Below are 18635 nucleotides of genomic sequence, written 5' to 3'. Positions count from 1 at the left end.
CTCTTCCCCCCTCTAAAAAACATGTTGTCGTGATGTGGCCCTATGAAGTGCGCAGAAGCTCTATGCAGTTCTGGAGCCAAGAGGTGTAGGTGAAGGGAATAGTAGCCAGCTTGGGGGGATAAGAACAGCATAATTATGGGATATTAATGAAGCACCTAAACAGCGCTGTGTCTGCTGTGAATTGGTTGTCTTCTCTGCCCTTTCCCTAGCAAGAAAAACAACATTCTTACTTATACTTTTAGCTGCTTGTGAAATAAAAGCATCTGCTACACCTCAGACAGCTAATGGACACTAAGCTAAACGTTTGCCAATAGCCAACGATCCCATAGCTAATTGGGAGACCAAAGTTGGAAAACAGAGAGTGAGAAGAAGCTACTCATATTGTGTATGCACAGCAATCTACGTTCTTTATTCTCTAGACATTGACATGGCTACAAAGACTCATTGCAGAAGAAAGCAACCAAGAGGTTCACATTTTGTGCAGCCCTCGGGTCACTTTGCTGCCTCATGACATTCCTCACTCTTCCTCTTCTATCTTCTTGCCATGAAACTCCCGACTCTTCACTCGCAGCTTGTTGACCTGCGACTCTGCAATGTCAGCCCGCTCCTCGGCTTCCTCCAGCTCGTGCTGGATCTTGCGGAACTTGGAGAGGTTGACGTTGGAGAGCTCCTCCTGTGCGGGGAGAGGGAGTCGGTGGTGAGGAGCCCAGGGCAGGGGTTTTGCTCCTCCTGCACCTCGGCCTTGCGGGGCTGTGCCTCTTCCCTGGGGGAACGCTCAGACCTCCATCCCCCACCCACCACTGCTTACACATAAGCCTCACACAGACCTCCTCATCCTCCCTTCGTCAGGAACCCACTGTGACAAGCTTCTCCACTACTGTGTCACTCCTGAGGAGCTTCTTCATCACTTGGTTTTGACGTTTGTGTACTTATTCTCCCACTACTTGCTGCCCAGCCACCAGTGTGACTTACTAGGTTGAGAAAGACCCTGAAGGCTTCTGCTGTCGATCAGCAGCAGAGATTCACAAACTTCTTGGTCAGTGGATGTGGCCCCTGGGTTTGTTTAGTCTGACCTCCTGTATAGAACAGGCTGCAGAGCTTCCCTCACTTCATCCTTGACGCAGGGTGCCCAGAACGCAGAAAGGCCTCATGACACCATACTGAAACGGTGTGGCCAAGTCAATTGTGTCACGGGAGATTCTTCCATGCTCCCTTCCTGGTATTCATACTCATCTCAATGAGCGTGCTGCCCCAATGGAAGGTGTCCCTTGCCCATTCTCCAGGCAATACTTACAGCCTCCTCAGCTTGTCTCTTGTAGGATTTCACCTTCGTTTGCAGCTTGTCCACCAGATCCTGGAGCCTCAGAATATTCTTCCGGTCTTCCTCAGACTAGAGTGGCCAGTAGGGAGGAAAGGGAACGAATCGTTGGTTTCCCACCAGGTGAGGTTAACAATTCCCCGTGGGAGTGGTGTTCACAAAATGTGACTTGCTGTGAGAAAACTCGTTCAGCCCAAGGAGGCCTCCTGCCGTACCTGGTAGGTCAGCTCCTTCACCCTCCTCTCGTACTTGCGCACACCCTTCACGGCTTCAGCGCTGCGCTTCTGCTCAGCATCCACCTCCCCTTCCAGCTCCCGCACCTGCAACAAGAAACCCAGCTTTGGAGATTCCGTGCTGGCTGCTTCCGTGACATGTTCACTCACGCACAAATAAAAGCCCTACGCACTCTGGCCTCCAGCTTCTGGAGCTGCTTCTTGCCTCCCTTCAGAGCCAGCTGCTCAGCCTCATCCAGACGGTGCTGCAGGTCCTTCACCGTCTGGTCCAGGTTCTTCTTCATCCTCTCCAGGTGGGCGCTGGTGTCCTGCTCCTTCTTCAGCTCTTCTGCCATCATGGCTGCCTGATGAGAACAACGGATGAAAGCCATTTTGGGGCCGAGGCATTTTGGGGGAGAATACTTCCACCACCAGCCGTGAAAGGAGCCCCCGACTCACATCTGTGATGGCCTTCTTGGCCTTCTCTTCAGCATTGCGTGCTTCCTGGATCGTATCCTCCATTTCACCCTGAATTTGCATGATGTCTGTTTCCAGCTTCTTCTTGGTGCTGATTAAGCTGGTGTTCTGTGTAACAAGAAAGACGTGATTTGTACTTTTAGACCTAATGCCTCCAAATCAAGAGTTGAAAGTGTGAGCACTGTTTAGGAAATTCTTTAATGCTCTTTAGAGCCACAGCCGCAAACCAGACACAATCCAGTCCTGGCTGGACTGGCCATATTACGGCACAGCTCTTCAAGTGTTTCATAGTAATCACTTACAAGATGCATAGCAATTGCTTTCTGTGTTATTCCTTGCTGATGGGATTAATTTTGAGCCTAGTGCCTGACCTGGGTATGGAGGAGCTGCACACGTTCAGTGGCATCCAGAAGCTCCTGCTCAGCCACTTTCCTCGAGCGCTCCGTCTGCTCCAGGGCTGCCCGCAGCTCCTCAACTTCAGCCTGCAGCAGGTTTGCTCTGCGCTCCACCATGGCCACCTGCTCCTTCAGGTCCTCCTGTGTCCTGAGAGCGTCGTCCAAGTGTATCTGGGTATCCTTTAGAGAAGAAAGGGAAATTATGAGATGGCACAGCATGGGAGCAATGTGGGATGGTGACATGCATGGCTCATTTCCTAATGTGTGTGTGATTCTGACGTCAGTACTGCAGTAGAATAGGCAAGCGAGCTACCTGCTGGCTTATATACCTTGAGCACTCCCTGTGTGTTCCTCAGGTTCTTTTGTGCCTCTGCAGCCACGCGGTTGGCATGGCTCAGTTGGATCTCCATTTCATTCAGATCTCCCTCCATCTTCTTCTTCAGCCGCAGGGCTTCATTCCTGCTCCTGATCTCAGCGTCCAGGGTGCTCTGCATGGACTCCACAATCCTGAGGTGGTTTCTCTTCAGCTGGTCGATCTCCTCATCTTTCTCCGCTACCTTCCTGTCAATCTCAGACTTCACCTGGTTGAGCTCAAGCTGGAGGCGCAGGATCTTCCCCTCTTCATGTTCTAGAGAAGCCTGCACAGATCAGCAGGAACAGTGACTTAAACTACTGACTCCTTTCTAAGTAATCTCTTATGCAGTATTTCATGAAACCTAAGCTCCATTTCCTGCCAGCTCTGCAGAAAATTATTACTTCCACACTTTCAGTCTGGACATCATTTATTAGCACTGCGTCTACCTCGGCTTCCTCCAGGGAGGCTTGGAGTTCAGATTTCTCCTGCTCAATCTGCTTCTTGACTTTCTCCAGCTCATGAATCGCCTTTCCTCCCTCGGCAATCTGCTCCGTGAGGTCAGAAATCTCCTCTGTGGGAACAAAGACCAATGGCATGGTCAGGCACAGAGCAGAATGGGAAGAGCCCTGTCACACCAAGGTGACCAGCATCTTTGGTGACCTGCAGGCACAGACCCATATGGAATGGTGGTAGCGGCGGACAGGGAGAAAGGCCTGCCAGGAGCAGAGGGCCAGGGACTTACGCTGCAAGTTCTTGTTCTCTCGCTTCAGCGTTTCCAGGTGGTCCAAGGACTCCTCATAGGCATTCTTCATCTTGAACAGCTCCGTGCTGAGAGAGCGAGACTCCTTCTGGGAGGCCTCCAGCTCAGCCTGCGTTTCCTCATACTTCTGCTTCCACTCTGCCAGGATCTGAAGAGAAACGGGGCGTGAGTATGGACGTGGCAATCAGGAGGGGAAGCTCTGCCCAGGAGCCCCAGGCCTGGAGCCCAAAACACCTTGTCAAAGTTCTTCTGCTTCTTGTCCAGAGCTGCGCAGGCAGCATTGGATCTCTCCACGTCAATCATCAGGTCCTCCACTTCATTCTGCAGCCTCTGCTTTGTCTTTTCCAGGGAGGCACATTTGGCATTGACAGCTTCAACGTGTTCCTCCGCATCCTGCAGGCGCTGTGCCAGCTTCTTCCTGGGAGGACATAAGCACAGCTCCAGGTTAGAGCTAAATGGCTGATGGCATTTGTGTCCTAGCACCTACTGAGTATTTGGCCTGTCTTGTGCTTTCTAGCCCTAAAGGCTACGTTTGTCTTTCCAATCTTCACTTTTTCCACAGCATTCCTTTCCTCTCCCTCTCCCTCTCACTCCCCCTTACCACAAAGACCGTATATCCCTGCCTTCAGCCCACCCCTGTCCTAAGCCACTCTCAGAGGCTCCAGTTTCCCTTGACAGTCTCAGTCTTCTCCAGCCATTCGACTTCCCACCTTCCCCACATACTTGGCCTCCTCCAGCTCCTCTGTGCGCTGAATAGCGTCCGTCTCGTATTTGGTTCTCCACTGGGCCACTTCGCTGTTGGCCTTGGACAGGGCACGCTGCAGCTCCCCCTTGGCCTCCTGCTCCTCCTCATATTGTTCCCGGAGCAAGTCACAGTCATGGCGAGCAGACTGCAAGGCGTGGGCCAGGGCGTTCTTGGCCTGTGGGGACATTGGGATTGGTAACCTGAATATCTGTCTTGAGATGCCTCTTGACAGTGACAATGACAGTGAAATTAGACTGAAACTCTAATTAGGCAACTGCAAAGCTGGGACCTGATGAAGCCTTCATCAACGTGTTCTGGAGGATGGGGATGTGTTAGTGACAGGTGCTCCGGGGACACTAGTCATAGAATCATAGAATCACAGAATCATCCAGGTTGGAAGAGACCCTTGGGATCATCGAGTCCAACCATCTACCCTACGCTGCAAAGTTCTCCCCTATATCATATCCCCCAACACCACATCTAAACGTCTCTTAAACACATCCAGGGATGGTGACTCAACCACCTCCCTGGGCAGCCTATTCCAATGCCCGACCACTCAGTCCCCTGTTTCTGAAACTGTGTAAACATATGTGTCTGAATCCTGTCTTGGAGAGTATCGTCAGACTCCCCTGAAAGCCTTGTGAATTACTTTCTCCAGCCTCAAAATCGTTATGCTTCCTTCCCTCTCTAGCTTATGAGTTGGGGGATGTGCATTACTGGTGTTCCCTCCAGTACCACCTGTGTTAGGGGAAAGAATATTGAACCAATATTCTCCACATGCTTTGAGGGGTGATGTAGGTTGTGGACAGTAGGGTAATTCCAGACCTTGATTTCTTCCTCTAGATGTCTCTTGAGTTCCTCAATCTGTTGTGTAAATCCTTGCTTGCCCCTAGACAGCTGAGAAATCAGGGCATCTTTTTCCTCCACCTGGCGTGAATATTCACCTGGGAAGGGTGAAGGGGAAAAAAGTAACTAAGCTATCAATGATATGACTATTTTGACAGTTTCTTCCTGTAAACCCATGAAATCAGGAGTGGCCTGGAGAGGTGACACCAATTGTCCCTTTTCACCCTGTGGTGTGTTCAGGGAATCCAGATCCTCCCATTGCATCTCAGGAATAAGGGCGTCTCACCCGATTCTGTCTGCAGACGAGCTCTTTGAGTGTTGAGGTCATTGATCATGCGCTGATTCTGCTCCTCCTTAGTTTTAATCTCACTCAGCTGGTCTTCCAGAGTGCGGCACATCTTCTCCAGATTCGCCTAGATAGCAAGCAAACCCAGGGAAGGAAAGGAGATGAACACCTGGGCTCTGCCTTAAACTCGCCGCAGGGATTTTTTTAATGTGAAGGTGGCTGGTAGGTGTAGCCTATGTGCCATACCTTATCTCTGTGAGCATGTTCTACTGCATTTGCTTACCTTGGCTTTGGAGACAGACTCCATGTTACTGGCCAAGTCGTCAATCTCCATCTTCAGCTCACTCTTCTCCTTCTCCAGCTTCTGCTTCACTCGCTGCAGGTTGTCGATCTGCTCCCCAAGCTCAGCCGTGCTGTCCGCGTGCTTCTTCCGCAGGGCGGCAGCCGTGGCTTCGTGCTGCAGCGTGGCCTCTTCGAGGTCGCGACGCATCTTCTGAAATTCTGCCTCACGCTTCTTGTTCATATCGATCTGAGCTGCGGTAGCCCCTCCTGCTTCTTCCAGGCGCTCGCTGATCTCCTCCAGCTCCCTCGAGAGGTCAGCCCGATGCTTCTCTGCTTTTGCCCGAGAGGTTCGCTCTGCCTCAATTTCCTCCTCCAGTTCCTCAATACGCGCCTGGGGAACATTAGGCACCCTTCACACCCATGCCCTTCTCCTTCCTGACCCAAGACTGCCTGAAAGAGGGGAAAGGAACAGACACTTGCCTGCAGCTCCTTGATCTTCTTCTGTAACTGCATGCCCAGGGCTTGCTCGTCCTCGATCTTGCTCTGGATCTGGCTGATTTCAAAGTCTTTCCTTTGGGCAAAGCAAACCATGTTAGAGCTCAAAGAACACAGACAAGTCCACCAGCCCAGCACTCAGGTGCCCCACAGCCACACTCACTTCTTCAGTTTCTCATCCAGCTGCTGCTTATCATTTTCCAAATCCATTATGCTGTCATTGGCCAGCTTCAGGTCTCCTTCGAGTTTCCTCTTAGCTCTCTCAAGGTCCATGCGCAGTTTCTTCTCCTGCTCCAGGGACCCTTCCAGCTAAACAGAACAGAAGATCATCAGTGCTCTACCAGCCGGGTCTAACTCTATACCTGTCCTGTTCTTACTGTATGGCTGTGTGCTTACATCGTCCACTTGCTGCTCCAGCTTGGTCTTAGCTTTGGTCAGCGTGTTGACTTTGTCCTCTTCTACCTGCAGGTCATCCAGTGTCTGCTGATGGGCCTCTTGGAGGGCTTTCTTCTCTTTTGTCAGCTTGGCGATGGTCTCATCCAGGGTTGCCATCTCCTCTGTGAGGTTCTTCACCTGTCGATTGTAGAGAAAGTGCAGAAAGTTGTTGTAGAAGATTTGACTGCTAGCATATTGAAGTTTTCACTTTGCGCTGCCTAGTCAGAAGCTTGTTTTTCATTTGGGCCACCTAGATGCCCCCTTCTCATGCTGCTGGTATGTTCCAAACCAAGCTTCTTTCTGAAGCTGCCAGGCTGATGTGGGATGTGTTAATCCCTTCACCCTTTTAGAGATTCCCTGTGTGTGTACCTTGTTTTCAGTGGCATGCTTTTCCTTCTCCACTTTGGCCAATGTTAGCTCAAGATCATCAATATCTTTCTTCAGCTCTGAACATTCGTCCTCCAGTTTTCTCTTCTTGGCTGTCAGCTCAGCGTTGATTTCCTCCTCATCCTCAGCCCTTTCGGTCACCTCCTTAATTTTGGCTTCCAGCTGGATTTTGGTTTTGATGAGCTGGTCACATCTCTCCTCTGCATCAGCCAAGCTGTCTGCTTCCTGATGGGGAGACATGGATTTTAGTGGGTTGAAATGTTTTGAAGATTCTCCGCCCTGTCTTTTACGTCACCAAGTGGGAATGTGTTAAAGTGGGGGTGGAACCTGGCCTTCCTCTCCAGCAACTGGAAGATCTTGCCGCCTGTCAACTGGGAAAACTGTTCATCTGGAATCAACATTGATTCCAAATCTTTTGTGTCTCTTCAAAATGATTCACAGGGAGGGTAGCTGTGAGAATACCTCATGCACCCACAAGCGGTCGTCACTTCAATTTCTAGTTTCAGCAAGCGCAAGAGCTTGTAGTCTTTTTTCCTGACAGAAAAAAATAGTCAGTAGCTTTTTCTTTTTAATTGAGAACCTTATAATATTTGGGAAGTAAAGGCTTTTCCTTTTCTGGGAATAATTTAGTCGAGAAAGAAATTTAGCACTTTTCTAACTGCATTAAAATTGGTGCAAGACCAACAGAGTTCTTGCCTTTGCTATCCCCTAACTTTGTGCCTTCTTCCCAGGCCATGCCCAGCATTTCCAGTGCTAACGAGTTGATCATTGCATGTGAAGAAACTGCCTTTCCCTAATTGCTTTGGAATGGGAAGTATCCATGTTTCTGAAAGTTATCAAGGCCTTCTAGTGTAGCTGCAAGTAGGAAAAGGAGGGGCCTTCTCAGGTTTGCCTTTACTCCGTTGGGCAGAGACAGTGCTTTGAAAGCTGAGTAGGTGGAGATGCCTCCCTTCCAGTCTAGTGCGCTCTGCTGGGGATTATGTGTTGGCTACTGTTGCCTGGCTCTTTCCTCAGACAGCAGGAACACGGAGTCTGAGGTGGGGCTGCTAGGAGACTCACCACCCCCCTGCCAGTGCCTGTTTACTCAACGGTAGAGCGTGGGTTTCAGACTGTTTTCTACTGCACGTTTGTCAGATTCCTGCAAGTCTCCGCTTAGGGTGAGAAGCATTCTGGCTGTATACAGTTCTTTTCCCAGGGACAAATGAACAGTCATATTCACCGCCTGCACTTGGAGCTGCAGGTCATTTTTCTCCTGCAGTAAGGTCACCATTTTCTCCTCCAGCTCCTTCCTCTTTGCCTCAGATTTTGCAAGCTCTTCCTTGGTTTTCTCAAACTCTTGTTTCATGTTGGCCATCTCCTTTTCAGATTCTGCGCTCTTCAGCAAGGGCTTGATCTTGAAGAACAGCTTCATCCAAGGCCAGTGCTTGACATTCATGAATGCACGAACATTGTACTGGATACAGAAGATTGAGTCCCTGAAATAAAATTCACGTGGCTATTGCATACCTCGGTTTAGATGTATTTAGACTCAGTTAGTCAAGCCCCAGGAAAACATGATACATGGGTGAGAAATGTCTACCTCCTCTCCACCATTTTCCGATACTCCACTCTCATCAGGAAGCCCCTGCACCTGGCCTGTGTCATGGTCATAATCTCAGCTAGTTTCTCATCTCTCATCTCCTCCAGCAGACCGACCAACCCAGCTTTGAAGAACACCTTGAGAAAGGGAACATTGTAGCACATCATTCTCAGATAGTGCATAACAGAGACACAGTTTTTTGAACACAGGTCTTGTTTCTACCTTGGTGTGACCAAATCTGTACTGAGTGTGGTCCACATCAATGGACCCAAGAAGCTTCTCTGAAGCCTTCTTGCTATCCATGAACTGACCATCTGGAATAGCACTTGCATTAAGAACTCTGTATCTGTAGAAAGCAGAAAATGAAGAAATCCACATTACTGAAACCACCACTGCAACCAAACTCCACAGCCTTCTCAGCAACAGCTGACTGACTGAGTAACGTCATGTGTTAGGAACAGTGCATTCTTTGAAGACAGTGTAAGTGAACTTTTCGTATCGATTATTCAGAGTCAAAGAGAATCTTCACCATCAGCATAACATCAGTCATAGACAATAAAACATGTCTATGATAATAATTAGATCCTTTCTGAAGTATAATGCTTCAAGTTTTTTAAGAGAATCAGGGTATTCATCTTCATCTGAATGGACCAAAAGGCGTAGTGCTCATACCTTTGTTTGAAATCAGCATACAGGACTCTGCTGGGGAATCCTTTCCTGCAAATTCTGATCCCTTCCAGCACACCATTGCACCGCAGCTGATGCAGCACCAGCTCATGTTCCATGGCCCCTAACAAATACCACTGTTAGTGACTACTCCATTGTTCGATACTCAGGAGAAGAGCATCTGTGGCTTGAGTTTTCCTCCTATTGGATCCCCTTACCAGGTGTTTTTGTTTCATTTGGGATGATGCATCGTACAAAATGGGGGTGAGTGCTGCGTAGATTTGTCATCAGCTTGTTTAAATTCTCCTGTGAGATTACAAGGTAAAGTTTAGATTAAAGCTTGTAAGCAATGAATGCTCATATATGATGTGCATATACAAAACTGCATCTTTCAGCCTCTTGACCTATCAGAAAGGCATGGTTATGTTGGTGTAAACTTCCTTCACTAAATATGAATCAGAGTGTGCTCAGGAAATTACAAGGATTTTTTCTTACCACAAGCTTACTCAACTACACTATTATTTCAGTGGGTGTTTTTAATAATGAGGTAGTGAATTCTGCCCTTACCCGGAAAAGAGCTGAGACAGTCTGGAAAGAAGAACCCTTCTTCTTCCCACCCTTCTTGCCGCCACCACCAGCCTCTGCAAAATTGAAGAAAATGAGGAGATGCCTTCAACATTGTCTTTGAGATTCCCCTTTGTACAGTCTGAACACATGGATTTTACAGAGCTTACCTGCTTCCCCACCATAGTTGGCAAAGAGTAAGGCCAGTGTCTTCACAGATGATTTCTGGTACAACCCAATGACAGTTTCGTTCAGGGGGTCCTTGTTCTTCTCCAGCCAGCCAGTGATGTTGTAGTCCACCGTGCCAGCGTAGTGCACCAGGGAGAAGTGGGCCTCAGCCTTGCCTTTGGCAGGTTTGGGCTTCTGGAAGTTGCTGGACTTGCCCAGATGCTGATCATAGAGCTTGTTCTTGAAAGAGGTGTCAGTTGCCTTGGGGAACATGCACTCCTCTTCCAGGATGGAGAAGATGCCCATGGGCTGGAAGGTACCACAAGAAGTAACAGAGAAAGATGATCATGATGTGAAGCATGTGCTATGAACATCAAAGGTACCAGCGTGTTGCTGGCAGTATCTCAGCCTGGATAAGGCCTACATTTGTCAGCAGTTATTCTCAGCCAGAGAGCTTATTTCTGCCCTCCCTGACCTTTCTGCAGCCTGTCTTCACAGAACTGGTAAGAACCTCTGTCCAGTTCAGGTTAGAACTGTGAGTAGAATTGGAGGGAGAAGTGGTAAACAGAAAAATAATTGGGAAAATAGCTACGAGAGGCCTAGTACCGTTTGGAGGTCAGGGGAGACGATATTTATTTCCCAAATTTGTGTATGGAGTTCTAAGTCGACTCTTTGAAAGAAAAAGGAAAGGAGTCTGACTCCAGTTTTTTTGAAAGAAGTCTGTTGGTGGGAAGCCAGGCTACCTTTTCCGTGCTTGAAGACCGGGTAATGCAGGATTGCATTACCACAGGTTTGCATTTCCTAATTTATCTTTCCCACACTAAAATAAATTTCAGTGCAAAGTATTTTGTTTACCTGACACTGAATGTCTGGCTGTGAGTTCTTTCTGAGCTGAATCTGGCTCAGAAAACGGAATCACACAATTCCAAAACACATCGTACACTTGTATGGAAAGGGTACCTTCTCAATGAGCTCAATGCAGGCAGCCAGGTCCATCCCAAAATCAATGAACTCCCATTCAATTCCTTCCTTCTTGTACTCCTCCTGCTCCAGCACGAACATGTGGTGGTTGAAGAACTGTTGCAGTTTCTCATTGGTGAAGTTGATGCACAGCTGCTCAAAGCTGTTGAACTGCCCAAAGCAAAGAGAGGTGCACAGGCTCTCAAGGTGTGACAAACACCACAGCATTTTGCTAACATTCTCCTAGTGCTAGCTAATGCTGTTGGCAGTTCCCCAGCTGGAACGCCACTCCTAACCAGACCGTAAAAGCGTGTGTTTCCTTAGCAGGACGTCTGCTATAAAATTTACTGTCCTCAAAGGATTTAATTCTTATTGCTTTTGAAATCAAACTAAAGGTAGCATTTCTTTCTAACTGTGCTGCTCAACAGCAAATCCTTCCGTAACCTTAGCTGCAGCATCATGTAGGTGTCTCGGCTCTCTGACCACCCAGAGAGGGGAAACCTCCTCAGTGTCCCACCCGAGGACTTCTCTGCACTCAGATCAGCAATCTGGGGGTTTCTCCACCCTGACACAGAAGTCCTGGCATCGTCACTGCATTCACAACACAGGAAACATGCTGTGAACTTTTCCGTCGCACTACCCTTTCCTTGGCCTCTCCAAGAGTGTCCACACCCTTGGTCCGCACCTGTGTGAGCCTTATCCCTAGAGCTGTCTCTTTGTCTGCAAAGCCTAAGACCTTTGCAAGCTCAAGGGCCTCTGAGACCATTTGTCAGAAAGCAGAGCTTTCTTCTGCAGGTTGACCATGTTACAGTCAAAGTGTTTGTTAGAAAAGCCATTTGCGGGTGCTACTGTGACAGACAGAGGGGTTTCTGGAAAACTGCAGATGAGCAGGATAAACTTCTGGATCTTCTTAAAAAGAAGTGTGTTTCTGACTCGGCATGACCCCACCCTGACCCTTCCTTGACTATGGTGCCAAATCCATGCTCCTTACATCAAAGATCTCAAAGCCAGCAATGTCCAGGACACCAATGAAGTACTGTCTGGGCTGCTTGGTGTCCAGTTGTTGGTTGATGCGAACAACCATCCACAGGAACATCTTCTCATAGACAGCCTTTGCCAGGGCGCCAACAGCATTGTTCACCTAAAACAAACACAGAAGAAAGGACCAGAGTTACCTCCTAGGGTCAAAGAAGAATCCTCGTTTTCTTTCAAGCAATTTTCAAACTATCTTCTGTTTACCTGTTCCACATTTTGACCTTTGGTCACGTATTCATTCCCAACCTTGACTCGGGGATAACACAGGGCTTTGAGTAACTCGGCTGAGTTCAGGCCCATCAGGTAGGCAGCCTTGTCAGCCACTAAAGAGGGGCAGAGAAAGAGAGAAGCATTTATCTTTGGACAATGGCTAGAATTTGTCAATGTGAACAACTCTGCTGGTCATGTTCTAGGAATGGAAGAACATTGGTCTAGTCTCATATACAAGGTCTGGGAAGAAATCCTGTGTAGAAGTTGACAGCCTCCCTTTCAGGCTGTGTTTTTTAGGCATATTCTTTTCATAACATACTGGTATTTCCCATGTTCAGGGAAGCACCTCTGCAGTTAGATAGACAATGACCAAAGCTGCTTCTCCTCAGTGTTTTATGTGGTGACTCAGGCCAAGAAAAGCCTGTCTTTGGAAGCTAACATATTATCTCTGCAAACAGAGAAGTTCTTTGAACACGTCAGTTGCTGAATTTGCTGATACCTTCTGTGCCATCGGGCTCTGCCTGCTCCTCTCGTTGTTTCTGCTTGAACTTCAGGTTCCCGTAGTGCATGACAGCCCCTGTCAGCTTGTAGATAGCTGTTTTTTCATCAGCAGTGAAGCCCAGGATGTCAATGGCACTCTGCAGTCAAAACAATGGATTAAAAACATTGCCTAATAACCTCAACAATCTCATTAAAAATATTTTCCTTATAGTACTTACATCTGTAGCCATGAGCTCCTCCTGGTCATCAATGCTGGGAACAGTGACCTCACCTTGACTAACAAAGTGGAAGTCATAAGGGTTGGTGGAGATGAGGAGCATGTCTGAAAGCAGGAAGAGACAAGGCACAGGCTTAGTTTTGCCAGCCAGGTAATAGAGGGAACTGTTTCTCCTCAAAAAGTCATAATGATCCTTCCTACCAATTAACTCTGGCTTCTTGTTGGAGGTGACCTGGTAAAATATGTGGTAGCTTCTTTCTGCCTTGAGCTGGAAAGTGACTCTGGACTTCTCCAGCAGATCTGTCATGGAAGGTAGAAAGAGTTTGGCCCTGGAATGCACATGGAGGTGGGAATTTGGGAAGGAAAGGGATCAGGCCAGGAGAGTCTCTTACAAGTTTCAATGTCAGCAGAAGCCAGTTTGCCTGTGGCTCCAAAGTGGATTCTGATGAACTTGCCCTGTCAAGGAGAGGAAGCAGCATTTCAGCCTGGATGAGTTCTTTTGGCATCTCCTTTATGTGGAATGCTCTAGGGCCAACACTGATCTTGTAATGAGAGGGAGAGATTTTGTCCAAAGTAACAACTTACAAAGCGCGAGGAGTTGTCATTCCTCACGGTCTTGGCGTTTCCAAAGGCCTCCAGCAGTGGGTTGGCGCTGATGATTTGATCCTCAAGCGTTCCCTGCAGGATGATAATTATCACTGGTTATCCTTCCAAAAGTTATGTCAGGAACAGAGGAAAGCAATGATTCAAGGTAAGATCTATTAATGAATGATTTGATCCTTAAGCATTCCCTACAGGTTGATATTTATTCAGCTACAGTGTTTAGTTGATATGGTAATTACACGTCAAATGTTCCGTATGTTCTTCCTGACTCACCTGCATTTTGCCTGACGTCTCCTCCTTCTTCTTCTCCCCGCTGGCTGCAATTGTTGCAAAGTACTGGATGACACGCTTTGTGTTCACAGTCTTCCCGGCACCAGATTCTCCACTGTCCAACCAAAGAGAGAAGCAGAGAGCGTGTGGTCAGGCAGGAGGTCCCCTGGCACCGGGCAGCCCCGCAGGGACCTGAGCAGGGGGTGTACATACGTGATCAGGATCGACTGGTTCTCGCGATCTGTGAAAGAGGCAGAAGCAAAGGGATTAGTAATATGTATCACGAATATTCTCAGTAAAAATATTCCTGGGACTTCAGAAGATGCACTAGCAGTAGATATCTAATTCCCTTTATAAACCTGCGTGCCTTCATCTCTAATTTTAAACATTTTAAAGTTTGAACATTTTAAAGTTCCCAGCTATATATGGGAAGCTCACGTGTCCGGACTGTAATGTCATGATGTCAGTTGTCATATATGAGCTTCTTTTTCTGGATATTCTCTTTATGTCAAGCTTCTTTATGAAAGGGATTCCAACTAAAGTATTTTTGTAATCTGTAACCTAAAGTGAACTGGAGCGGCTTCTTCTCAGAAACTTTATAACATAGGAACAAGCACTACTGATCAGTCCATAGGCTCCCCTAGATGGTTTTTCTGTCAGTGGCCAATTGATTGTTGCCTAAACAAAATCACAAAAACATCGTAAGTGTATAAGTAATATTTTACCAGAATACTCTCCCATACTCTAGAATATTGAAATTTTAGTACTTCCAGGGCTAGATTTGATGTTTTTGTTTGTAATAGTTTGGGCTGAGTTTGCTTTCCAGAATTTTCTCTGGTTGTATTTTTAACCCATGCTCAGTTCTTTTTGTGTTGCTTCAACTTTTTTCATCCAGTCTGCTCTGGTATTGAACCACTTACTGTGTGAAGGAAAAAAATGTCATTGTTGCTGAGCTTGTTTTTTCATGTACCCTTCTCTTGTTTATTCATCTTCTCTATGCCATGCATTATTTTATAAAGTAGCACAAATCTTTAGTCTAGGGTTACCTGAGCAGATGTCCTGTCATACCTTTTTGAAACCTTTTCATTTTTGTCTTGACCTGTTCCATTTCTACTATATTCTTTTTTGAAAAAGGAAGGGCAGAAATGCATACAGTACACAAGGTGCAGACATTCCTTGGATTACCACCATGATATAATGATGTTTTCTGTTTTAGTCTCTTTTCCTTGCCCAGTGATCTCCACCTTTCACCTTGTTATTTTGTAGATTTCTGATCACTAAGCAAAATTTTTTGAAGCTGTTTAAAGGATATCTATAACAAAAGCAGCAAAAGCAGAAAGCTTGTCAGCATTTTTAGGTCATTGAAAAAAATGTTGAACAGCAGAAGTCCCAGAACAGATCCAATGCAACTTCATTGATAAAACATTTGCATGAGGAGACCTGAAAAAAAACCCCTATTTTTACCATGTCTTCCTTTTTCTTAAACAATTATTTTTGAACCTTTTTAATTCTATAGCTGGTAGTGAATGTAAGCATAAAAGATTATGCTAAGAATAGCTGCTTTATCAGCTGTACTGAAGATCTTTGTTGAATTCAGATACACTAGCTTGACCAGCTCTCCCTTATTAAAAACAATCACTATTCTGGTAAGACAAGACTTCCCTTTAAAAAAAAAAGCACCTTTTCTCTCTGGGCAAGTCACATATATTCACATGCTCGGTAGTTACCTTGTTCGGAAATTGCTGGCAGCTTGCCTTTTACAAAAATCAAGCTTACTGGTAGGCTGTTCCTTAAAACTCCCTCACAACTCTTTTTAAAAGTTAGTGTAGCCCTCACCATTTTCCAGGCATTTTTCAGTGAGAATTTTTTATCTGTAGAGTTCTACTGGAATGCCTTGTTGAATTCTATCCTGGCAATTAGCTAGGGTTTATTTTATTGTTGGTTTTTTTTAAGGATACTTGAACCAAAAGTTCCTCTGATGAATTCCACTATAAGGAGGAGTTCCAGAAATGAATGCTTCCCACACTGCTTTAAGATAAACAAATTAAAATCTCATATACTCTTTGAAATGACCTTATATTTTCCAAGTTGTCTTTTTAAATTTTGACTGTGTCAGTACAGACCCTACACACTCATTTTAAGCCCTTCTGCTCCTTATGTATTTGGAAAAGAAATAAGAATAAATTTTTATGCATGCTACAAGTTGTTCTCAAACCTTTAATTTTGCATGCCTTCTTGTGTTTTCACACTTGAGTTGTGTTTTGAAGAAAGTCTACGTGTGTTAAATAACCTGCCTTAATAGGCTGTGTAACTGGACTAGGCTTTAAGGTGCTTTTTGCCTGATTATTTAAATTTGGTCTATGCCTCTAGGATGCTGTTTTCCAATAACCTGCATGCAGTCTGAAGAGACTATGCCATTAGGTAACTAACTGCCAGTGGAAAAGTATGAATTAGCAATCACCAAGTTCCTGCATGCATCATAAAGGTGCCAGTGAGAGTAAATGTGTGATTACTTAGATAAATATTGCCATGATAAGGCACAGTAACCAAATATCAATTTATTATTGATCCATTTTCATAGTCTTTTATTCAAATTAACCTTCTTACTGCTCTGAATACTGCAGTAATTGTGGGAGGGGGGATTTATTCTAACAAATAAAAATATTCCTCGCTTTGTTTAATATTTTTCTAACTAATCTGTTCTTTTGTGAAAATCTGGAAAACTAGAAGATATTTTGCTACCATTCTTTCTTATTGCTTTATAACAATGAATGGAAAATAAGAAATTATTTCTGAGATGGAGGGAGGAAGTATCCCTTTTCTGAGCAGGTTTCACAGTAATATCTGACTAAGACTGCTTCCTGAGTTTTCATAAAAACACCACAGGAAGCATTGGCTTCAATGTTGAATCTCCTTTCCCTGTACACAAAATCTTATTTACAGAATTCCACCCCAGTGATTTTCAGTCATGCAAAGCAAATAATTGAAGAACTCAATTCTCAAATTTTCTCAACTAAGAAAAAATCAGAACTTTAAAAGTTTATCCAAAGTTCTTACAAGGAAAATCTGACAATATATTCAGCGTTAAATCATATCCTCTCAAGTATCTTGGACAGCAAATTCTAACAATCATTGTTAGAAACATGATCTCAATGATGATGTCCAGTAAAGAAAACATTTCCAATGATGAGAGGACATCCACCCTCCTCCCAAAAATATTAGACTGAACTATTTTGCAGTGAAAAGATTTTTTTTATTCTCTGCAAGTGTTCACAGCCAAATAATTTTAAAGAAAACCAAGCAACTCACCAGTCAGCATGAACTGATAGGCGTTGTCAGAGATGGAGAAGATGTGTGGAGGGGCCTCCTGGCGCTTCTTGCCTCGGTAGGCCAACACCACCTCCGGGTTGTACACCGGCAGCCACTTGTAGGGGTTGACAGTGACGCAGAAGAGACCCGAGTAGGTCTGCGAGGAAGGGAGACGGCACGTTGCCTTCCACTTGGCCACTTCCAGAGCAGTTCCTCCCAGCTACCCAAGGGAAGAGTGCTACTGGTACTTACGTAGATCATCCAGGCTGCATAACGCTCTTTGAGGTTGTACAGCACAGCAGGTTCGTGGAGGTGGGTCATCATGGCCATGTCCTCGACTTTATCGTACTTGGGAGGGTTCATGGAGAAGATTTGATCTTCCTTCACGGTCAGGGTCTGTCAAATGAAGAAAGAGACGCATGACTGTCTCTGAGACTGGGAATTACATACAGTTTTTAAGCCTTGGATTTTCCTCACCTCTCCTGCTTCAGTCTTGACAGTGACCTTCCCTGATTCCCTACTCTGGATTGTCCCTTTCACAAAGGATTCCTTAGGATGTACCACAAAGACTGATGTCTTGGCATCAAAAGGCTTGTTCTGGGCTTCGATTCTCTCCTTTTCTGACTTTCGGAGGTAAGGAGCCGCCTCCCCAAAGGCAGCCATCTCAGAGTCCGGAGAGGTCATGTCTGCACTTTACTGAAGACAAGTCAGCAGAGAACCCTGTGGGAGAAACAAAATGTGGCATCAATATGTCATTATTGTACCTTGCTTGCAAGGAGATGTTTTCCAATGTTTTAGAATGAAGCACATACTAGAATTGCTAGAACTAGCAAAACTAGCCTTCTTCCCGTTTAATAATTTAAATCCAGAAAAGAAAAATCTTATTTTCATCTTTGAATAATGCAGAATAACCTTAAAAACATTGCTCTTATTTGTGTCTTGTGACAATGTACAGATTGTACATTGGCTTTACAGATTGCACAGATTGTACAGTGTCATATATGAGAATAAGAATTTCGTTAAAGGAACCTTCTTACTCTTATGTAAAATTAAAAAAAAAAAAGAAAGAAAGAAAAAAGGTGTAAGTAGAAAATATACAGATGCCTTGAAAGCAGATGGTAAAACTTATTTGGAAACCAGTTTCAGAGGTTTTATACACTGTCTAACATGCAGTAAAGGAGGTTGCCGAATTGCAACAAATCACTAGACCCAGCACACTTACCTTGAAACTGTTCTTGGAGACAGGGCCGAGCACTGCAAAGACACTTTTATAGAGTCTGGTTGGCAGATGCTCTAGATTCCTCCTCTTTCTTGGGTCAAAACATTTTTTGGCAAACATTCTTTGGCAAAGCATTGTCTGGCAAACTTAACTAATGGCATAATTGTCATTTGATTTGACCAGATATATTTAGAAATGTTTTGTATCTTACCAATGATGTGAATGTATTGACTATAAATAATTTGACAAGAGACTTAATGAGAGAATCTCAGTTAGTCAAAGCACTTGGAGAACTTGGATGTAGGACTTATGGATTCTATTGCCGCATTTCCTCCTGGACC

General features: G+C 45.6%; 1 protein-coding gene across 1 annotated transcript; it reads right to left on the bottom strand.

The window, feature by feature from the left end:
• Positions 1–375: 375 nt before the first annotated feature.
• On the bottom strand, positions 376–18318 carry LOC141472960 (myosin heavy chain, skeletal muscle, adult-like). Its single transcript, XM_074160254.1, has 39 exons — positions 18298–18318; positions 17553–17795; positions 17328–17471; positions 17076–17232; positions 13980–14007; positions 13770–13881; positions 13479–13571; positions 13286–13349; positions 13095–13193; positions 12895–12998; positions 12675–12813; positions 12170–12288; positions 11922–12071; positions 10931–11101; positions 9973–10279; positions 9806–9879; positions 9457–9544; positions 9245–9362; positions 8795–8918; positions 8573–8709; positions 8213–8468; positions 6976–7218; positions 6568–6744; positions 6335–6480; positions 6157–6247; positions 5678–6067; positions 5395–5521; positions 5088–5206; positions 4241–4437; positions 3752–3935; positions 3500–3665; positions 3204–3328; positions 2732–3040; positions 2379–2582; positions 1990–2115; positions 1725–1895; positions 1534–1638; positions 1295–1390; positions 376–673 (listed from the first exon to the last, which is right to left on the bottom strand). The coding sequence occupies exons 2-39, from the start codon at positions 17757–17759 to the stop codon at positions 518–520; spliced, it is 5823 nt and encodes a 1940-aa protein (XP_074016355.1). The 5' UTR covers positions 17760–17795; positions 18298–18318; the 3' UTR covers positions 376–517.
• Between the last annotated feature and the right edge of the window lie 317 nt (positions 18319–18635).

Source organism: Numenius arquata, chromosome 17 (assembly GCF_964106895.1).
Source record: "Numenius arquata chromosome 17, bNumArq3.hap1.1, whole genome shotgun sequence".
NCBI lineage: Eukaryota > Metazoa > Chordata > Aves > Charadriiformes > Scolopacidae > Numenius > Numenius arquata.
The sequence above is the reverse complement of the archived record's forward strand: the minus strand, read 5'-3'. Positions and strand labels throughout refer to the sequence as shown.

What these genes read in the sequence shown, in the direction of transcription:
- LOC141472960 (XM_074160254.1), bottom strand. Translation starts at nt 17,759, where the DNA reads ATGACCTCTCCGGACTCTGAGATGGCTGCCTTTGGGGAGGCGGCTCCT. An exon ending in AAGGTCAAAATGTGGAACAG is followed by an intron (nt 12,072 to 12,169) that starts GTAAACAGAAGA and finishes TGTTTGTTTTAG; the next exon opens with GTGAACAATGCTGTTGGCGC. An exon ending in TGCAGCTCCAAGTGCAGGCG is followed by an intron (nt 7,219 to 8,212) that starts GTGAATATGACT and finishes TCTCCCCATCAG; the next exon opens with GAAGCAGACAGCTTGGCTGA.